The sequence below is a fragment of the Felis catus genome, chromosome F1, assembly GCF_018350175.1.
Source record: "Felis catus isolate Fca126 chromosome F1, F.catus_Fca126_mat1.0, whole genome shotgun sequence".
NCBI classification, from domain to species: domain Eukaryota; kingdom Metazoa; phylum Chordata; class Mammalia; order Carnivora; family Felidae; genus Felis; species Felis catus.
The window spans coordinates 65,461,545-65,475,575 of record NC_058384.1 but is presented as its reverse complement, the minus strand read 5'-3'; the positions used below and the strand labels follow the sequence as shown (position 1 = coordinate 65,475,575).

The following is a 14,031-nucleotide window of genomic DNA, read 5'->3' as shown; positions in this document are numbered from 1 at the left end:
AGTCAGAGCTAAATAAAGAGCTGAATGGAAAAGATGGGTGGTTGGATGGGTACCTTTCAGATAGTATGAATAACAACTTTGGGATTTTCATAGGAAGTTCTATAAAACTGCAAGTTTTCTAATAGTCAATACTTGACTTTCTATTCACAGTAGACATTCAGATGCATGATAACCTCTAACACCAGCTAATAAATTCAATCACCATATATGTCATATGTTAAGCTATAGGATTATTTTTCACATATTCTCATATGTTTAAGGATATAAGTAGCTTGAAACAGAATAAAGATGTCCAATGTAAAAAGTAATCGTATTTCTTGCTAGTGGTTAGACTCCTACACTCTCCCTGTGAATGGATGTCAAGGCCACCAAGACTGACATGCACAACTGGGCAGAACCCAAGTGCAGTCAGCTAGCTGACTTCTCAAGTACGTCCTCTGGCTCCCTGATTCCTGTCCTTTGGGGAAAAGTATCTGGGAAGTACTTTTGCTTAATGACATTTTCCTGGGTATTATTCTAAGGCTCAGAGTAATGATGAGAGGTTTGGGGCAGATACACACACGCACGCACACACACACACACACATTTATATGTATACACACATATATACATATACATACATATATATATATATATTCTTTTTGAAAGAAAGAGAGCATGAGTGGGGAAAGGGCAGAGAGAGGGGGAGAGAGGATCCAAAGCAGGTTCTGCCCTGACAGCAGCAAACCTGATGTGGGGCTTGAACTCACAATCTGTGAGATCATGACCTGAGCCAAAGTTGGACTCTCAACCAACTGAGCCATTCAGGTGTCCATATATATATATATATATATATATATATACACACATATATACATATACATACATATATATATATATATATATATATATATATATACTTATCAGTTGTATCCCAGACACTTTACCTGTGGTATACAGACCTTATCACTAACTTGCAAAATAACCTTCAAAAAATATTTTTAACAAATGGTGAAATTAAGACTCAGAGAGTTTGAGTTACTCACTAAAGATCATGTCATCAAAGTAACTGAATGAATTAGGACTTAAACCCGCATATATACAGTCAAAAACACGCTGTCCTCTACTGTACCGGTGTTTTCCATTTCAATACACAAACAAATGGTATACATGCAATACCATTTAAGTGTAAATGGTACACGAATAAAAAACGGTTATTTTTTGTTCTAAAATGTATCTCAGTATTATTCAATATTATTGTTTAGAATACGAGTAAATGTATTTACATTAAATATTTATCAAATTTACTGTATATTGACATATAGTAGGTAAGGCCCAGATGTGACGAAGTTCCTATGTATGGTATACAAACATCTGAGATTTGAAAACCACATTCCAATCTCTGGTCTCTGGCCGCATGTGGCTCCAGTGTGGCGGTTATGTAGACGCTGAGAGCCAGGCAACACTTGCCCCAGTTCTGTATCCCATGTAGAAAGGCACTCAACGCTTGACTTCTCATCTGCGGTGACTGGCGATCCCCTGCGTCACCGTACCTCGTCTTCTCCCTTGGCCTGCCTTCCCCACCTTCACTTCAGTAAGTATCCCTGACCTCTTCAACTGCCTCCTCACGGCCTCCTTAATATCCTTGTTGCGCAAGCTATAGACGAAGGGGTTGAGGAAAGGTGTGAGCACCGAGTAGATCACAGCCAGGGCGCGGTCATAGTCCAGTGAGTAGCTACTCTTCAGCCGCACATACATAAAGAGGATGCTCCCGTAGAAGATGAGAACCACGGTCAGGTGGGAGGCACAGGTGGAGAAGGCCTTGGTCTTGCCTGCAACTGAAGGAATCCTGAGCACCGTGCGAACGATCTGGACATAGGAGCTGAGGATCAACAGGAAGGTGGCCAGGATCTTGCAGGAGTTGATAGCAAAGTCCACTAGGACGTTGATAGATGTGTCAGTACAAGCCAAGCTCAGCACGGGTGGGAAATCACAAAAGATGTGCTGAATGCGATTGGGGCCACAGAAAGGGAGACGGGACACCAGAGAAATCTCAGCCACCGGCCCAGCCAGACCTCCCAACCAACAGCCAACGGCGATCTTGGCGCAGCGTGCTGGGGTCATGAGGGTGGAGTAGTGGAGGGGCCGGCAGATGGCTAAATACCTGTCATAAGCCATAGCTGTGAGGAGATAGCACTCAGTGGCCCCAAGAGAGTGAAAGAAGTAGATTTGCAGGAGGCATCCAGAGAAAGAAATGGTCTTCTCCTCCCTGAGCAGGTTCGACAGCATCTTGGGGACGGTGGCAGCCGTGTAGCCAAGCTCCAGCAGGGAGAGGATGCTGACAAAGTGGTACATGGGTGTGTGGAGCTGGGAGTCCAGGCGGACCACTAGGAATACCAGCAGGTTTCCCAGTACGGTGGTGACATAAATTAGAAGTAACAAGACGAAGAGGTAAGCCTGGATACCCTGGAGATGGGGAAAGCCCAAGATGACGAACTCTGTTACCTGGCTCCAATTCCCAGCATCCATGGCTCACCATTCATATTCCTAGACTGTGGGGCATGGAGGGATGAGGAAGAAAGTTGAACCACAGAAATCTTAAGAACAAGATCCGTCAAAGGACTTTATCTCCCCTCTGCCACCTCCAGAGTAAAGGGCTCCCAGCAAATACGTTAAGAGGCCAGAGTTTGGATCCCTTTCTAGCCCTTACCATTGTCAGCAGCTTCCTTCAGAGTATCTGCTCTTATAATCAGACTCTAAGTCCGTCTCTGGTGTCACAGCCCATTTTTTGGCCTCCATAATCCATTGTGTAACCCGGTTATCTTGCTTAATGGAAACGATACAGGTTTTGGAAACTTCAGTATTCCTCATCCAAGGTTTATCTTATTATCTACCTATATTCCTTGTCATTTATACTGATAAAATATCGGTAGTATACTGGACCAAGATTACATCATTTCCGTTATATATTTTGATTCGTAATTTCAGTTTATTTTCTTCCTCAACTTTCTGGATACCAAAGCATCAGCCCTTTCACCCTCGGCTCCCTCTCATTTCCTCATGGAGACTCGGGTCTGGCAGCATCCTCCAGGAGCAGGTAGGTCAGGGTTTCACCTGTCTCGGACTCGGGGGTGAATCTCAGACAAGGCAAGGGGGTTTGAGTTAATATAGGAGCCACAGAAAACAAGGAGGCAAATCTATGTCTTTGCTTTTCTATTCCCAGCTGTGGCCACTTTGTTGGTCCTTCCTTCCGCTTTCCTCCTCCACCAACCTGGAATGTGTTCTTCTGGTCTACTGCTTTTTAGATGACAAATATTTAACTTGTACTGAGAGGTCCATGTGACAAAAATGTATTGAACATTTTCTGTATTGGAGGTGTTGTTCCTAGAACGGGAGCTAAAACAGTAAGTGAAGCTAGGCAACTAATATTCTACTAGAGAAAATAGAGAAGGCCACTCATTGCCAACCAGCTCCGTACCGGAACACTCCATCATCACAGAAACGTGCTCCTGTTGTCACTTGTTAAACAAGTAAAAGACAAGCCCCCCAAATTCCTTCTCTTGACTCACTTATCCCAGAGCCGCTGGTCCGTTTCCTCCCCTGTTCCTGCAACAACACTCCCCCAAAGAGCTGCCTCCACTCTCATTCCTAATGGTTGGTTTTCTCTTAAACCTTTCCAGTCAGACCTTCACCACCTACCACTCCATCAGACCACCCCTCTTCACACACACGAGTTATCTCACATTTACCACATCCAGTTCCCATTCCCCAGCTTGCCCAGGCTATCCTCCAGCCTTGACAGAGGTCCCTGTCCTGCCCTTTGACACACTCTTCTCATTGGTTCTCAGGGCTACATCTTCCTATCAGAGCGCCATCATTCGGCTTCTTCCTACTTGACTGGTCCCTCCTTACCTCCTTTGCTAGTTCTTTCTCCCTGACCTACCTTCCTAATTCACAGCAGTCAGTGTTGGTTCTCCTCTTTTCCTTTCTCTGTAAGCTCACTCCTTGGTCGATGCCATCCAATGTCATGACCGAAAGCACCACAGATGTTTAGACAGCTTTCTAAATAGTCTCCCCAGCCAACACGGTCTCCCCTACTAGGCCTCGCCTCTCCCCCATGGACCGTCACAGTCTTGCAGCTCATGGACCCAAATTCTCACAGTTGTCGTTGCTTCTGTATTTCTGCCAAATCCAGGAGCTAGTTTTCACTGGGTTCGAGCCATGACCTCGCTCACCTCCATCACTGGAATGGACTCCTAACAGATCCTACTTGTGTTGGTACATCTGTAGACTTCCTCGACGCTGCAGCCACAACTGTCCTTTCCATTTCAAGTCAGGCCCTGCCTTCCCTGCTCAAACCTCTTCAGCGACCTGACGGCTTATAGTCTTTGTTGTAGCTTTCTCTTCCTTGAGCCATTTTCTGCCAAATCTCCCCTTGGGTAGCTTTTTCATTTGTTCCAAGCCTTGGTACAGATCTGCCCTCCCCAGCAGCCCTGCCTGAGCTGCCCTAAATAGAACTGGAGTCTGCCTCCTTCCCCACGCCCAGGTCCTGTCCTAGCACCACCTTTCTGTACTCCCCATTTAATCCTTTCCACGGTTCTTACGTGTCCTAATGATACAAATGAGCTCACTTGTCATCTCAACTATTTGTGGTTTCTCTCCCCTATGACAACGCAAGCTCCACCACGGCAGGGAGATTTTCTGTTTTGCTCACTGATGAACCTCAGATGCCTACAGTTGGGTCTAGACCACGATAATGAATCAAGAAATATTTGTTACATGAATAAGCAAATGGGGTAAGGTAGCTAACTGCTTATTTGCATATGCAGGAGGAGCCATGAATGAGCCCTGGGCTGGAAGTGGAGATCAGGACCACCTCACAGAAGACATCATTTTTTTAAGTTTATTTATTTATTGAGGTGGGGAGGGGAGAGAGAAACCTAAACAGGCTCCATGCTGATGCAGGGCTCAATCTCATCAACCATGAGATCACGACCTGAGCCAAAATTAAGAGTTGGATGCCCAAGCAACAGAGCCACCAAGGCACATCAGAAGACATCATTTTTATTTGAAGTAAAGGGTCAGAACTGCCAGGTGGAAAAAAAACGCAAGAAAGGTATTCTAGGCAGAAAGGAACACTTGCTCAAAGGCAAAGTGTTACAAACGCATCCAGTCTCCTCCTCTGTTCTCCAAGCTGCTTTTCACTTCTCCCTCTCATCCCATCCAAACCTACGTTATTTACTCTGCTTGCTCCTGGCTGCACTGTCTTCTAAACCCAGGCAACATGCCGTCTTCTTGTGCCAAAACTTTCTCATTCCAAAGATAGGGTGTCTCTCTACTAAGATGTCGGAAGACCATTTCCGGGCAGGATCCTTCTGAGTGATCTTGCTTCAGCAAAGCCCTAATAACCATCTTAATATTAGAGACTTCCCCTTTGCCTTAGTTTTCTTTGCTTCAAATCCATACCTGCCCATTGTCCAATTCTGCCTTTACCTCCTTCAAATCTTAGGTGCAGATGTGCCTCCTATAAAACATTATCCCAACATTTCTATCCAACTCAGATCATATTTATTCTAGGCTTTTTACATTCCTTCCCCTCCAAGTATAAATATAAAGTTTCTGCTCCATCTCTGGCCTCCCAACCACACTCAAGATGAATTGTTTAGTGACCTTAGCTAAACTTCCAGATATATGGGGGCTGGCCTCAAGGTTGAATAATAGAAGGCAACGTCTTGCCCTTTCCTTCCTCAGAGGGTAAGGTTTCCACATGACTCCAAAGACTTAGTCTCAAGCTACAGAATAGTCCCCCTTATCCACGGTTTGCCTTTCCACAGTCTCAGTTACCTGTGGTCAACTGCCGTCTGAAAGCAGATGGTCCTCCTTCTGACCTATCATCGGAAGGCCACTAGTAGACTAATGCTGTGTCACAACGCCTACATCATTCACCTCCTCCATCTCATCACCTAGGCATTTTGTCATCTCACATCATCACAAGAAGGGTGAGTACAGTACGGTAAGATATTTTGAGAGAGAGAAAAGCCACATGCACATCACTGTTATTACCGTATATTGTCATAATTGTTTTATTACTGTTGTTGGTAACTGTTATTGTTTGTTACTTACAAATTTAATTCTATTTATAAATTCAACTTTATCATAGGTATGTATGTATTGGAAAAAACATAGCATATATAGGATTTAGGACTATTTGTTGTTTCAGGCATCACTCGGGGTCTTGGAACGTATCCCCTAGAGATAAAGGACCTTGTTTCTCTGCTCGCTGATGTCCTGCTGACATTCACTCCCTGGACACTCCACCTGGGAAATCAAAGTCAGCATAACCAGGTCAAGCATTATTTCTCCCCGAAACTAGTTCCCCACACCTGCTTAACTCCGCAGGTCACAATTCACAGAGATTCTGGCTACTCATCTCTCTCCCTCACACCCCACCCAATATAGCAAACACACACACACACACACACACACACAAAACAAAACAAAACAAAAAAAAAACTGATGGTTTCCCCTTACATTGTCTTTTTTAAATTATTATTTAATTTTCTTTTAATATTTCTAATTACTGTTTTAATTCAGTTTCCAAAACTGAGAGATATTGAGTCAGTGTTGGAAGAAACTTGAGGAAATACCAATTCTCTTTGGAGCTCCCATAATCTTGGGTTTCATTGGATCATGAAAAATATCTTGTTTTAATTTGAAATTTATTGTCAAATTGGTTTCCATGCAACACCCAGTAGTCATCCCAACGGGTGCCCTCCTCAGTGCCCATCACCCACTTTCCCCTCCCTCCCACCCGCCATCAACCCTCAGTTTATTCTCAGTTTTTAAGAGTCTCTTATGGTTTGGCTCTCTGCTTCTCTAACTTTTTTTTTCCTTCCCCTCCCCCATGGTCTTCTGTTAAGTTTCTCAGGATCCACATAAGAGTGAAAACATATGGTATCTTTCTCTGTCTGACTTATTTCACTTAGCATCACACTCTCCAGTTCCATCCATGTTGCTACAAAAGGCCAGATTTCATTCTTTCTCACTGCCAAGTAGTATTCCATTGTATATATCAACCACAATTTCTTTATCCATTCATCAGTTGTCAGAAATTGTGGATCATGAAAAATATCTTAACTGTATCTATCATACATTCCCATCAATTCATAAAAATAAAAGATCTTTTAACACTACCACAAAAAAAGAATAATAAGGAGGCTGAAGTTTCTTGCCCCCTAAGACAATTCTGTCTGTTGTCAAAGAACTTCAGTCTGTAAACTGAGTCCTTCCAGTGACCTGAAGTCTGAGATCCACCCATTATCCCTAGTTCTGCTTACGGAAAATCCCTGTCGTTCTGGTCCAGATTCGTGCTTTAGACACTGTTTTCACCATCATCACAGAAATTTCACCGTTTGCCAAATGGGTCCCTGTACTTCGTTTTAATCTTTTTGTTTGCAATGCATCCCCCCCAAGACCACACTTCTTCCCGAGTCAGTCTGTAGACATCTAACCATTTGGGGGTTCAAGTCCACCACTGTCTTTCCTTGAGCATCTACGGTGAACACCAGTCTCCCCCACCAATCTCCCCTGCTGAATTCCCAGTAGTCCTTCCTCACTTTGCCTCCAACTATACCCCGTCAAATGCTGCAGTGTTTTCCATTCATTGTTTTATTCCAAAGCAACTTTCTGTGAGGATTTTGAAATTAAAGATGTCTCACTTTACGCCCCGCCTCCTGGAGGATTTGGCACAGCGACCGATGTCTCCGTTGTGGTGGGAAATGAAAGAATCGATGGCAGCCAGGATGATTTGTCCAGACCCTTAGCTCACAACTACTTGTCTCCTCCCTTCGGTCTCCTGATATTGGAATTAGATCTCTCATGAAACCTAACACGTGCATCTCATGTATGAATTAGCAGTTATCTTACGTGGGTCCTTTTCAAACATACTGTGTTCCTCTTACTCCAAAATGCCTTTAGAACAAATCTTTTTCATTCTATGCTCTGGTTCTCACCATTGCATTCTCCATAGTATCTAATTATTTACGCATAGGGCCAAAGCGCTGGGTCAGGAGGGGATTCCATTTTAGATGATCTCATTCTGCATCTTCATGGCGCAAGAGAGGAAACTGGGACCCAGACAAGGGAGATGGCTTGCGCAGGATCATGCTAGTTTTAAAAGAGCCCTATTTGCTCATTCTGCACACAGAGTGTATGATAGCATTAGGAAGGCAGAATATCTGTGTATGTTTTATTTTAAATAGGTTTCGTGTTCTGAATGATATGTCTGTGGACCCTAATTATCCGATACTTCTCCTTATTTCTGAATTCCCTCAGTTTCTTCCCAGTGCCCCAACCAGAAAAGGACCTGGGGGCAAATGTGCCTGAGCGAGAGCATCCTTACCCAGAGCCCAATGGTGGGGAGCACTCTGCATGTCTTGCCACGGGCAGTCCAGTCATGGCTCAGAGTCTGGAGCTGGGAGAAAGCTCTCTGCTCACTTCTTCCCCTCTCATTTATGGTCACATGGGACACTCCTGGGGCTGGAAGGGAGTGAAGCACTTTGATGGGGCCCGTGGGAGTCCGTCGCAACATGAGGGACTCCTCTCTCGTGACCGTGTCCTTGATAGGTCCTCATAGAGACAGAAGCCCCTGGGCCTTCGGAGCAGCCCTCCTGGGGTTTTCAAAGTGCTCTCTCAGGGAAGGAACTGAGACACAGGAAGTTCACTAACCAGTGGTCCTTCATCACCTGTGAGTTCACCTCAGTAATAGGAACTACCCGCCCGGCTTGAGATAGAGCATCTCTCAGGGAGATGATTTTCTTCAACACAATACAGTCATTGGGGTGGGGGTTTGGGCGGCAAACAGGGTCCTGCGAGAGCCTCTTTCTCTTGTGGGACCTGCGAGAAAGCACATACCTTCCAATCATAACAGCGTCTTTCTAAAATGTGACTGGCTTCTTGGACCCTGAGTGAGGACAGGGATGGGCTGAGGACACAACACTCGAAGCAGACCCTTGATCCTGCCCTTTGTTCCTACCTGCAGTGGCTTTATCTTCGCTTGTACACGGGAGCCACCCCTCTACTCTCCTGTTACCTTGCCCGGAAACGAGCCTTGCTTCGGAATATTGGATTTAAATCTCAGTTGTTCTTCCGGCTATTTATGTGACATTGGCTGCCCAACGGAGGGTTTGATTTCCTGTATTTCGTAGGGAGAGGCCACAACTTGCCTCATATGACACTCACTGAGATGACCATGAGCAAAAGACAGACAGTAACAAGTGGGGGTGAGGATATAAAAATTAGGACCCTCGGTACCGCTGTGAGAATGTAAAATGGCGCTGTCACCTTGGAAAGCAGTTGGACGGTTTCTCAAAAATTTAAACCTGCCACCACCGTATGACCCTGTCATTCCACTTCTAGACACATCTACCCAAGAGAACAGAAGTAGAACTCGTACACAGAAGCACTGTCCACAATAGTCAAAAAGTGGGAATGATCTAAATGCCCATCAAATGATGGATGGACAAATAGAATATGGTATATCCACACAACGGAAGATTATTTAGCATTAAATGTATGTTAGCATTTAACTTAAGTATCGATGCGGCTGGATTAAAATCTATGTTACAGCATGGATGAACTCTGAAAACATCACGCTAAGTGACAGAAGCTGATTGAAATAAGAACACATATCATACGATTCCATTGCTATGCAATGGCCAGAATAGGCAAATGCCTGGGGCTGGGGGCCGGGGGAGGATAGGGTGAGGCAAATATTCCACAATTAGATTGCTATGATTGTTGCACAAGTCTGAAAATACACTAAAAATCACTGAGTTGCACAGTTTAATAGGTGAACTGTATGGCATGCAGGCTATAGCACAATAAAGAAAACAAACGTTTTTAAAGAGGTGAAATAAAGACATTTTCAGGAAAAGAGTGAAAGAAATTACTGTCCATAGGCATGCATTACACGAAATAGTAAAGAAAACTCTTCACGCAGAAGGAAAACAATACTAGACAGAAATTTCAAACCACACAAAGAAACGTAAGAGCACAAGAAAAAGCGTAAGGCAAATAACTAGCATCAAATTGCGGTGTATTCTATAGCAGCCAAAAAAGTAAAAGAACTTACAGCAAAATAAGACAGTAGAGGTGAATCGCATAAACATGATGCTGAGTGAAAGAAAGCAGAAACAAAAGGCTGGAAATGATCTGAACCAATTTCTATAAAATACCAGAACATGTAAAATCCACCTTCAGTGTTAGATGTCGGGTTAGATGTCCTGGGGCAGGAGAGGAGTTGTGTCGGATGTGAAGGAGCATGGGGGAAATTTTGGAGATGTCTCCAAAGTTCTGTTCTGAATGTCCCTTACATAAAAGTTTACTAACCTGTGGAAGTTCACAGCGTGGCACATTTATGTCCTGCACGGTTCTCTGCATGTAAATTTCAATGCCTTTGAATATCAGTGGTCTACCATCTAGCTTGCAAGTTTTCATTTCTTTGCCAAGTTGTAGATTCCATGTAATACAAGGGTTGTGGTTCCAAAAACAGTAGCTGCACGTGGGTCATAATTTACTCGAGTGTAGCAGAACAAAAAAAAAATCAGAGTGGGTGTAAAACAAACTAGGAAACAGGCCAGAAGAAAGGAGAATGTTCTCTTCTATCATCTCTGAATGCTTTGCTTTCTGTTTTCCATGGAAATTTTGGTTCTGCTATATTTAACGTAAGCGTGGAGGAGCTGGATGAGAAAGGAAGATGATGGCTTTCTCAGAAGTAGGAAGTAGGAAGGGATAGAGTGAAAGCTTCCCGCTCCCCATACATGTCTAAGGACCATATAGAGAAGTAATAGTTGTAATACACAATAATATATAGAGAAAAATGGATACAGAAATAAGAAAGGTGAGGCATTAAAATATAGGCAAAGAAATACTAAAGCAGTCTCATCTATAAATGAGGATCATGATTTCTTCCCTCTTTGTTCCAAGGAGTTTTGAAAGTTACATATATATGTGTGTTTATATGTTTGCATACTATATATATATATATATATATACACACACACACACACACAGAATTTTTATAACTTCATATCCATATGCTATACATAAGAAAAATAGTTTCAATGTTCAATTAATCTGCATGGCTAAGAAAGGTCTTATATTTGAGGTAATTGTTTGAACACCTAGAAAATGTAATAAATGTATGAGGAATCTTAAAAGATTCTGGGAAATTTGTGACTCAGAAAAAAACTCTTATGTTTGTGATAAACTACTAGCCTTGGAGTTCCAGGCCCCCCAAAGAACATCTAAGAAAGTAAAGGGTTAAATGGGGTCTTAGAACTGTATCATGTTAGCAGGGAACGTCACCTAAAGCTGGCTTACTCACCCACCACCGTTTGTGAATAAAGAAATAGAGATCCAGAAAAATCACTGAGAGCAGCACACAGTTAGTGGTTAATAAGGGTTAGTTGTCAGTTATTAGCCAAAAAGTGCTAAATGGCAAAGTGTTACATGGTTACGGACAAGTTGAGGCTGGTTGTGTAGGAAACACGGGTGAGTTCAACTGGTGTGGATCGAAGCATTCTAGAAAAGAGTGGGTTCCAGTAGTGATCAAAGTAGGGGTCAAAATGTGTGAGTGATAGGAGTAGGTAAGATTGATTACATTTTTCATTCTTGGCATTTTTATTGATACTCAGCATGTTTAAACACTCGTTAAATTCTGGACATACAGTGAATAACAAAACTGACATGATTTCAGACCAAATGCAGTTTATGGACTTGTAGGAAAGAATGACATATAATATCTATATAATACCAATATCTATACCTGTCTAACTACATATACACATATAAGTTGTAGAACACATTTTGAAGAAAACAAACATAATTCAAAAGAGAAAAAAATGAGTGACATACATCAGGTGGGCGTTCAAGAAGTCCTCTAGAAGTTAATGTCACTTGAAAGTGACATTTGAACAGAAACTCACACAATGAGAAGGATTGAACCAAATGAAGGTCTGGTGGGAAATCAGCGCGAATTCTCGGATCCATTCAAGTCTTAATGCATTTGAAGAATTCAAAGAGTTCTGGCATAGGTATGAAATTGAAAGGCATAAGGCTTTCCTATCTTACTTGATGCTTGAGGAAGCATCAAGTAAGATAGGACAAAAAAAAGACAGAAAGATGGATTCAATGAAGAAGGAGAAAATCAAGAGATAATGATGCAATCAAAGCGAAGAGACCAACTTTTTAAAAAAAGAACTGGTCATGTATATCAAGAGTTCAAGAAAGATGAATATCATACGATTTCACTTATATATGGAATTTATGAGACAAAACAGATGAACGTAGGGGAAGGGAAGCAAAAATAAGATAACAGAGAGGGAGACAAACCACAAGAGACTCCTAAATACAGAGAACAAACCAAGGGTTGCTGGAGGGGCGTTGGGTGGTGGGATGGGTTAAATGGGCCAGCCCTTGTTGGGATGAGCACTGGGTGTTATATGTAAGTGATGAGTCACTAAATTCTATTCCTGAAATCATTATCACACTATATGCTAACTAATTTGGATTGAAATTTAAAAGGAATAAATAAATAAAAATATATAAGAGGAAAGACAAGACAAGTGTAACGGATAAGGCAGCATGGAGGTCATTAATGAGCTTGACAAAATATTTTTTGAAAGCTCTGAGCCAAAGCCAGATGGCAGTGGGTTGCAAAATGTGTAGGGAGTGAAGACGAGGAGGTAAACTGTGTCATTAATCACGTTGAGAAGTTTAATTGGAAATGAGAGCTTAAGAAATAGAACTGTAGCTGGCTGGGAATGTGTGCCCAGGGAAATATGGGTGCTTGTTTCTAACAAGGAAGATTCTAAAGTATTCTTAAATGCTGAAAGCACTGATCAAGTGAAAAATGGAAAACATAAAGACGTAGGAAATAAAAGGAAAACATACTTTGAGAAGGCAAGAGGAGATGGGATCCATAGCATGTGCGATAATGGGAAGATTATTCAAGGCCAGGACCAAGGTACATAGAACGTTTCTGAGGCCAACCCTAAAATGGAAGAAGAACCTTGGTAGAGAGTCAATGGTGAGCCCTTCCTGACTTCTGGCAGATGGTCCTCTTGATGGCCTTAATGAGTTCCTTGTTACGAAGACTGTAGATAATTGGGTTGACGAGTGGTGTTAGTACAGAGTAGACTACAGCAAGTGTGCGGTCAAGGGTCAGGGAATAGCTCTTCTTTAGGCGCACGTACATGAAAATGATACTCCCAAAAAAGATGAGAACCACAGTGAGATGTGAGGCACAGGTAGAGAAGGCCTTCTTTCTTCCTTCGGCTGTTTTTATCTTCAGTACAGCACTGATGATTCTTCCATAAGAAACCATAATAAAGAGGAAGGTGATAAGGATGATAAAGGCGTTGATAGCAAAGTCCACAAGGACATTCGTGGATGTGTCCTTGCAGGCCAGGCTCAGCAGAGGTGGAAAGTCACAGAAGATGTGTTGAATTTCATTATAGCCACAAAAGGGGAGCTGGGAGACCAGGATGACTTCAGAAATGGGACACAGGAAGCCACAAGTCCAACAACCAGCAGCCAACTTGCCACAGAGTGTCGGGGTCATGACTGCAGGGTAGTGGAGGGGCTGGCAGATGGCCAGGTATCGGTCATAGGCCATGGCTGTAAGAAGGTAGCATTCCGAGGCCCCTAGAGAGTGGAAGAAGTAGGTCTGAAGGAGGCATCCGGCAAAAGAAATGGTCTTCTTCTCACGGAGAAGATTGGCTAGCATGCTGGGGATGGTGGTGGCTGTATACCACAGTTCCAATAAGGAGAGTATACTGACAAAGTGGTACATGGGTGTGTGCAGGGCCGCGTTCAGTCGTATGGCCAAGAAGGTGAGCAAGTTGCCGCAGAAAGTGAACAGATATGCCAACAGCAACAGGGCAAAAAGCCAGCCCCTGACATGTCCCACTTTGGGGAAACCAAGGAACACGAACTCGGCCAGGCTCGAATGGTTTCTCCGTTCCATGGGAGGCTGGGGTGGGGAAGGGA

General features: G+C 43.2%; 2 protein-coding genes across 2 annotated transcripts; both read right to left on the bottom strand.

Moving 5' to 3' along the window:
• Positions 1–912: 912 nt before the first annotated feature.
• LOC111559168 (olfactory receptor 6N1) lies at positions 913–2,574 on the bottom strand. The gene has a single exon (XM_023249730.2). It carries the CDS (start codon positions 2,506–2,508, stop codon positions 1,495–1,497), a length of 1,014 nt encoding a protein of 337 aa, XP_023105498.2. The 5' UTR covers positions 2,509–2,574; the 3' UTR covers positions 913–1,494.
• Positions 2,575–12,538: 9,964 nt separating this feature from the next.
• LOC101095793 (olfactory receptor 6N2) lies at positions 12,539–14,031 on the bottom strand. Its single transcript, XM_011291156.3, has one exon. The coding sequence runs from the start codon at positions 14,006–14,008 to the stop codon at positions 13,064–13,066; it is 945 nt and encodes a 314-aa protein (XP_011289458.3). The 5' UTR covers positions 14,009–14,031; the 3' UTR covers positions 12,539–13,063.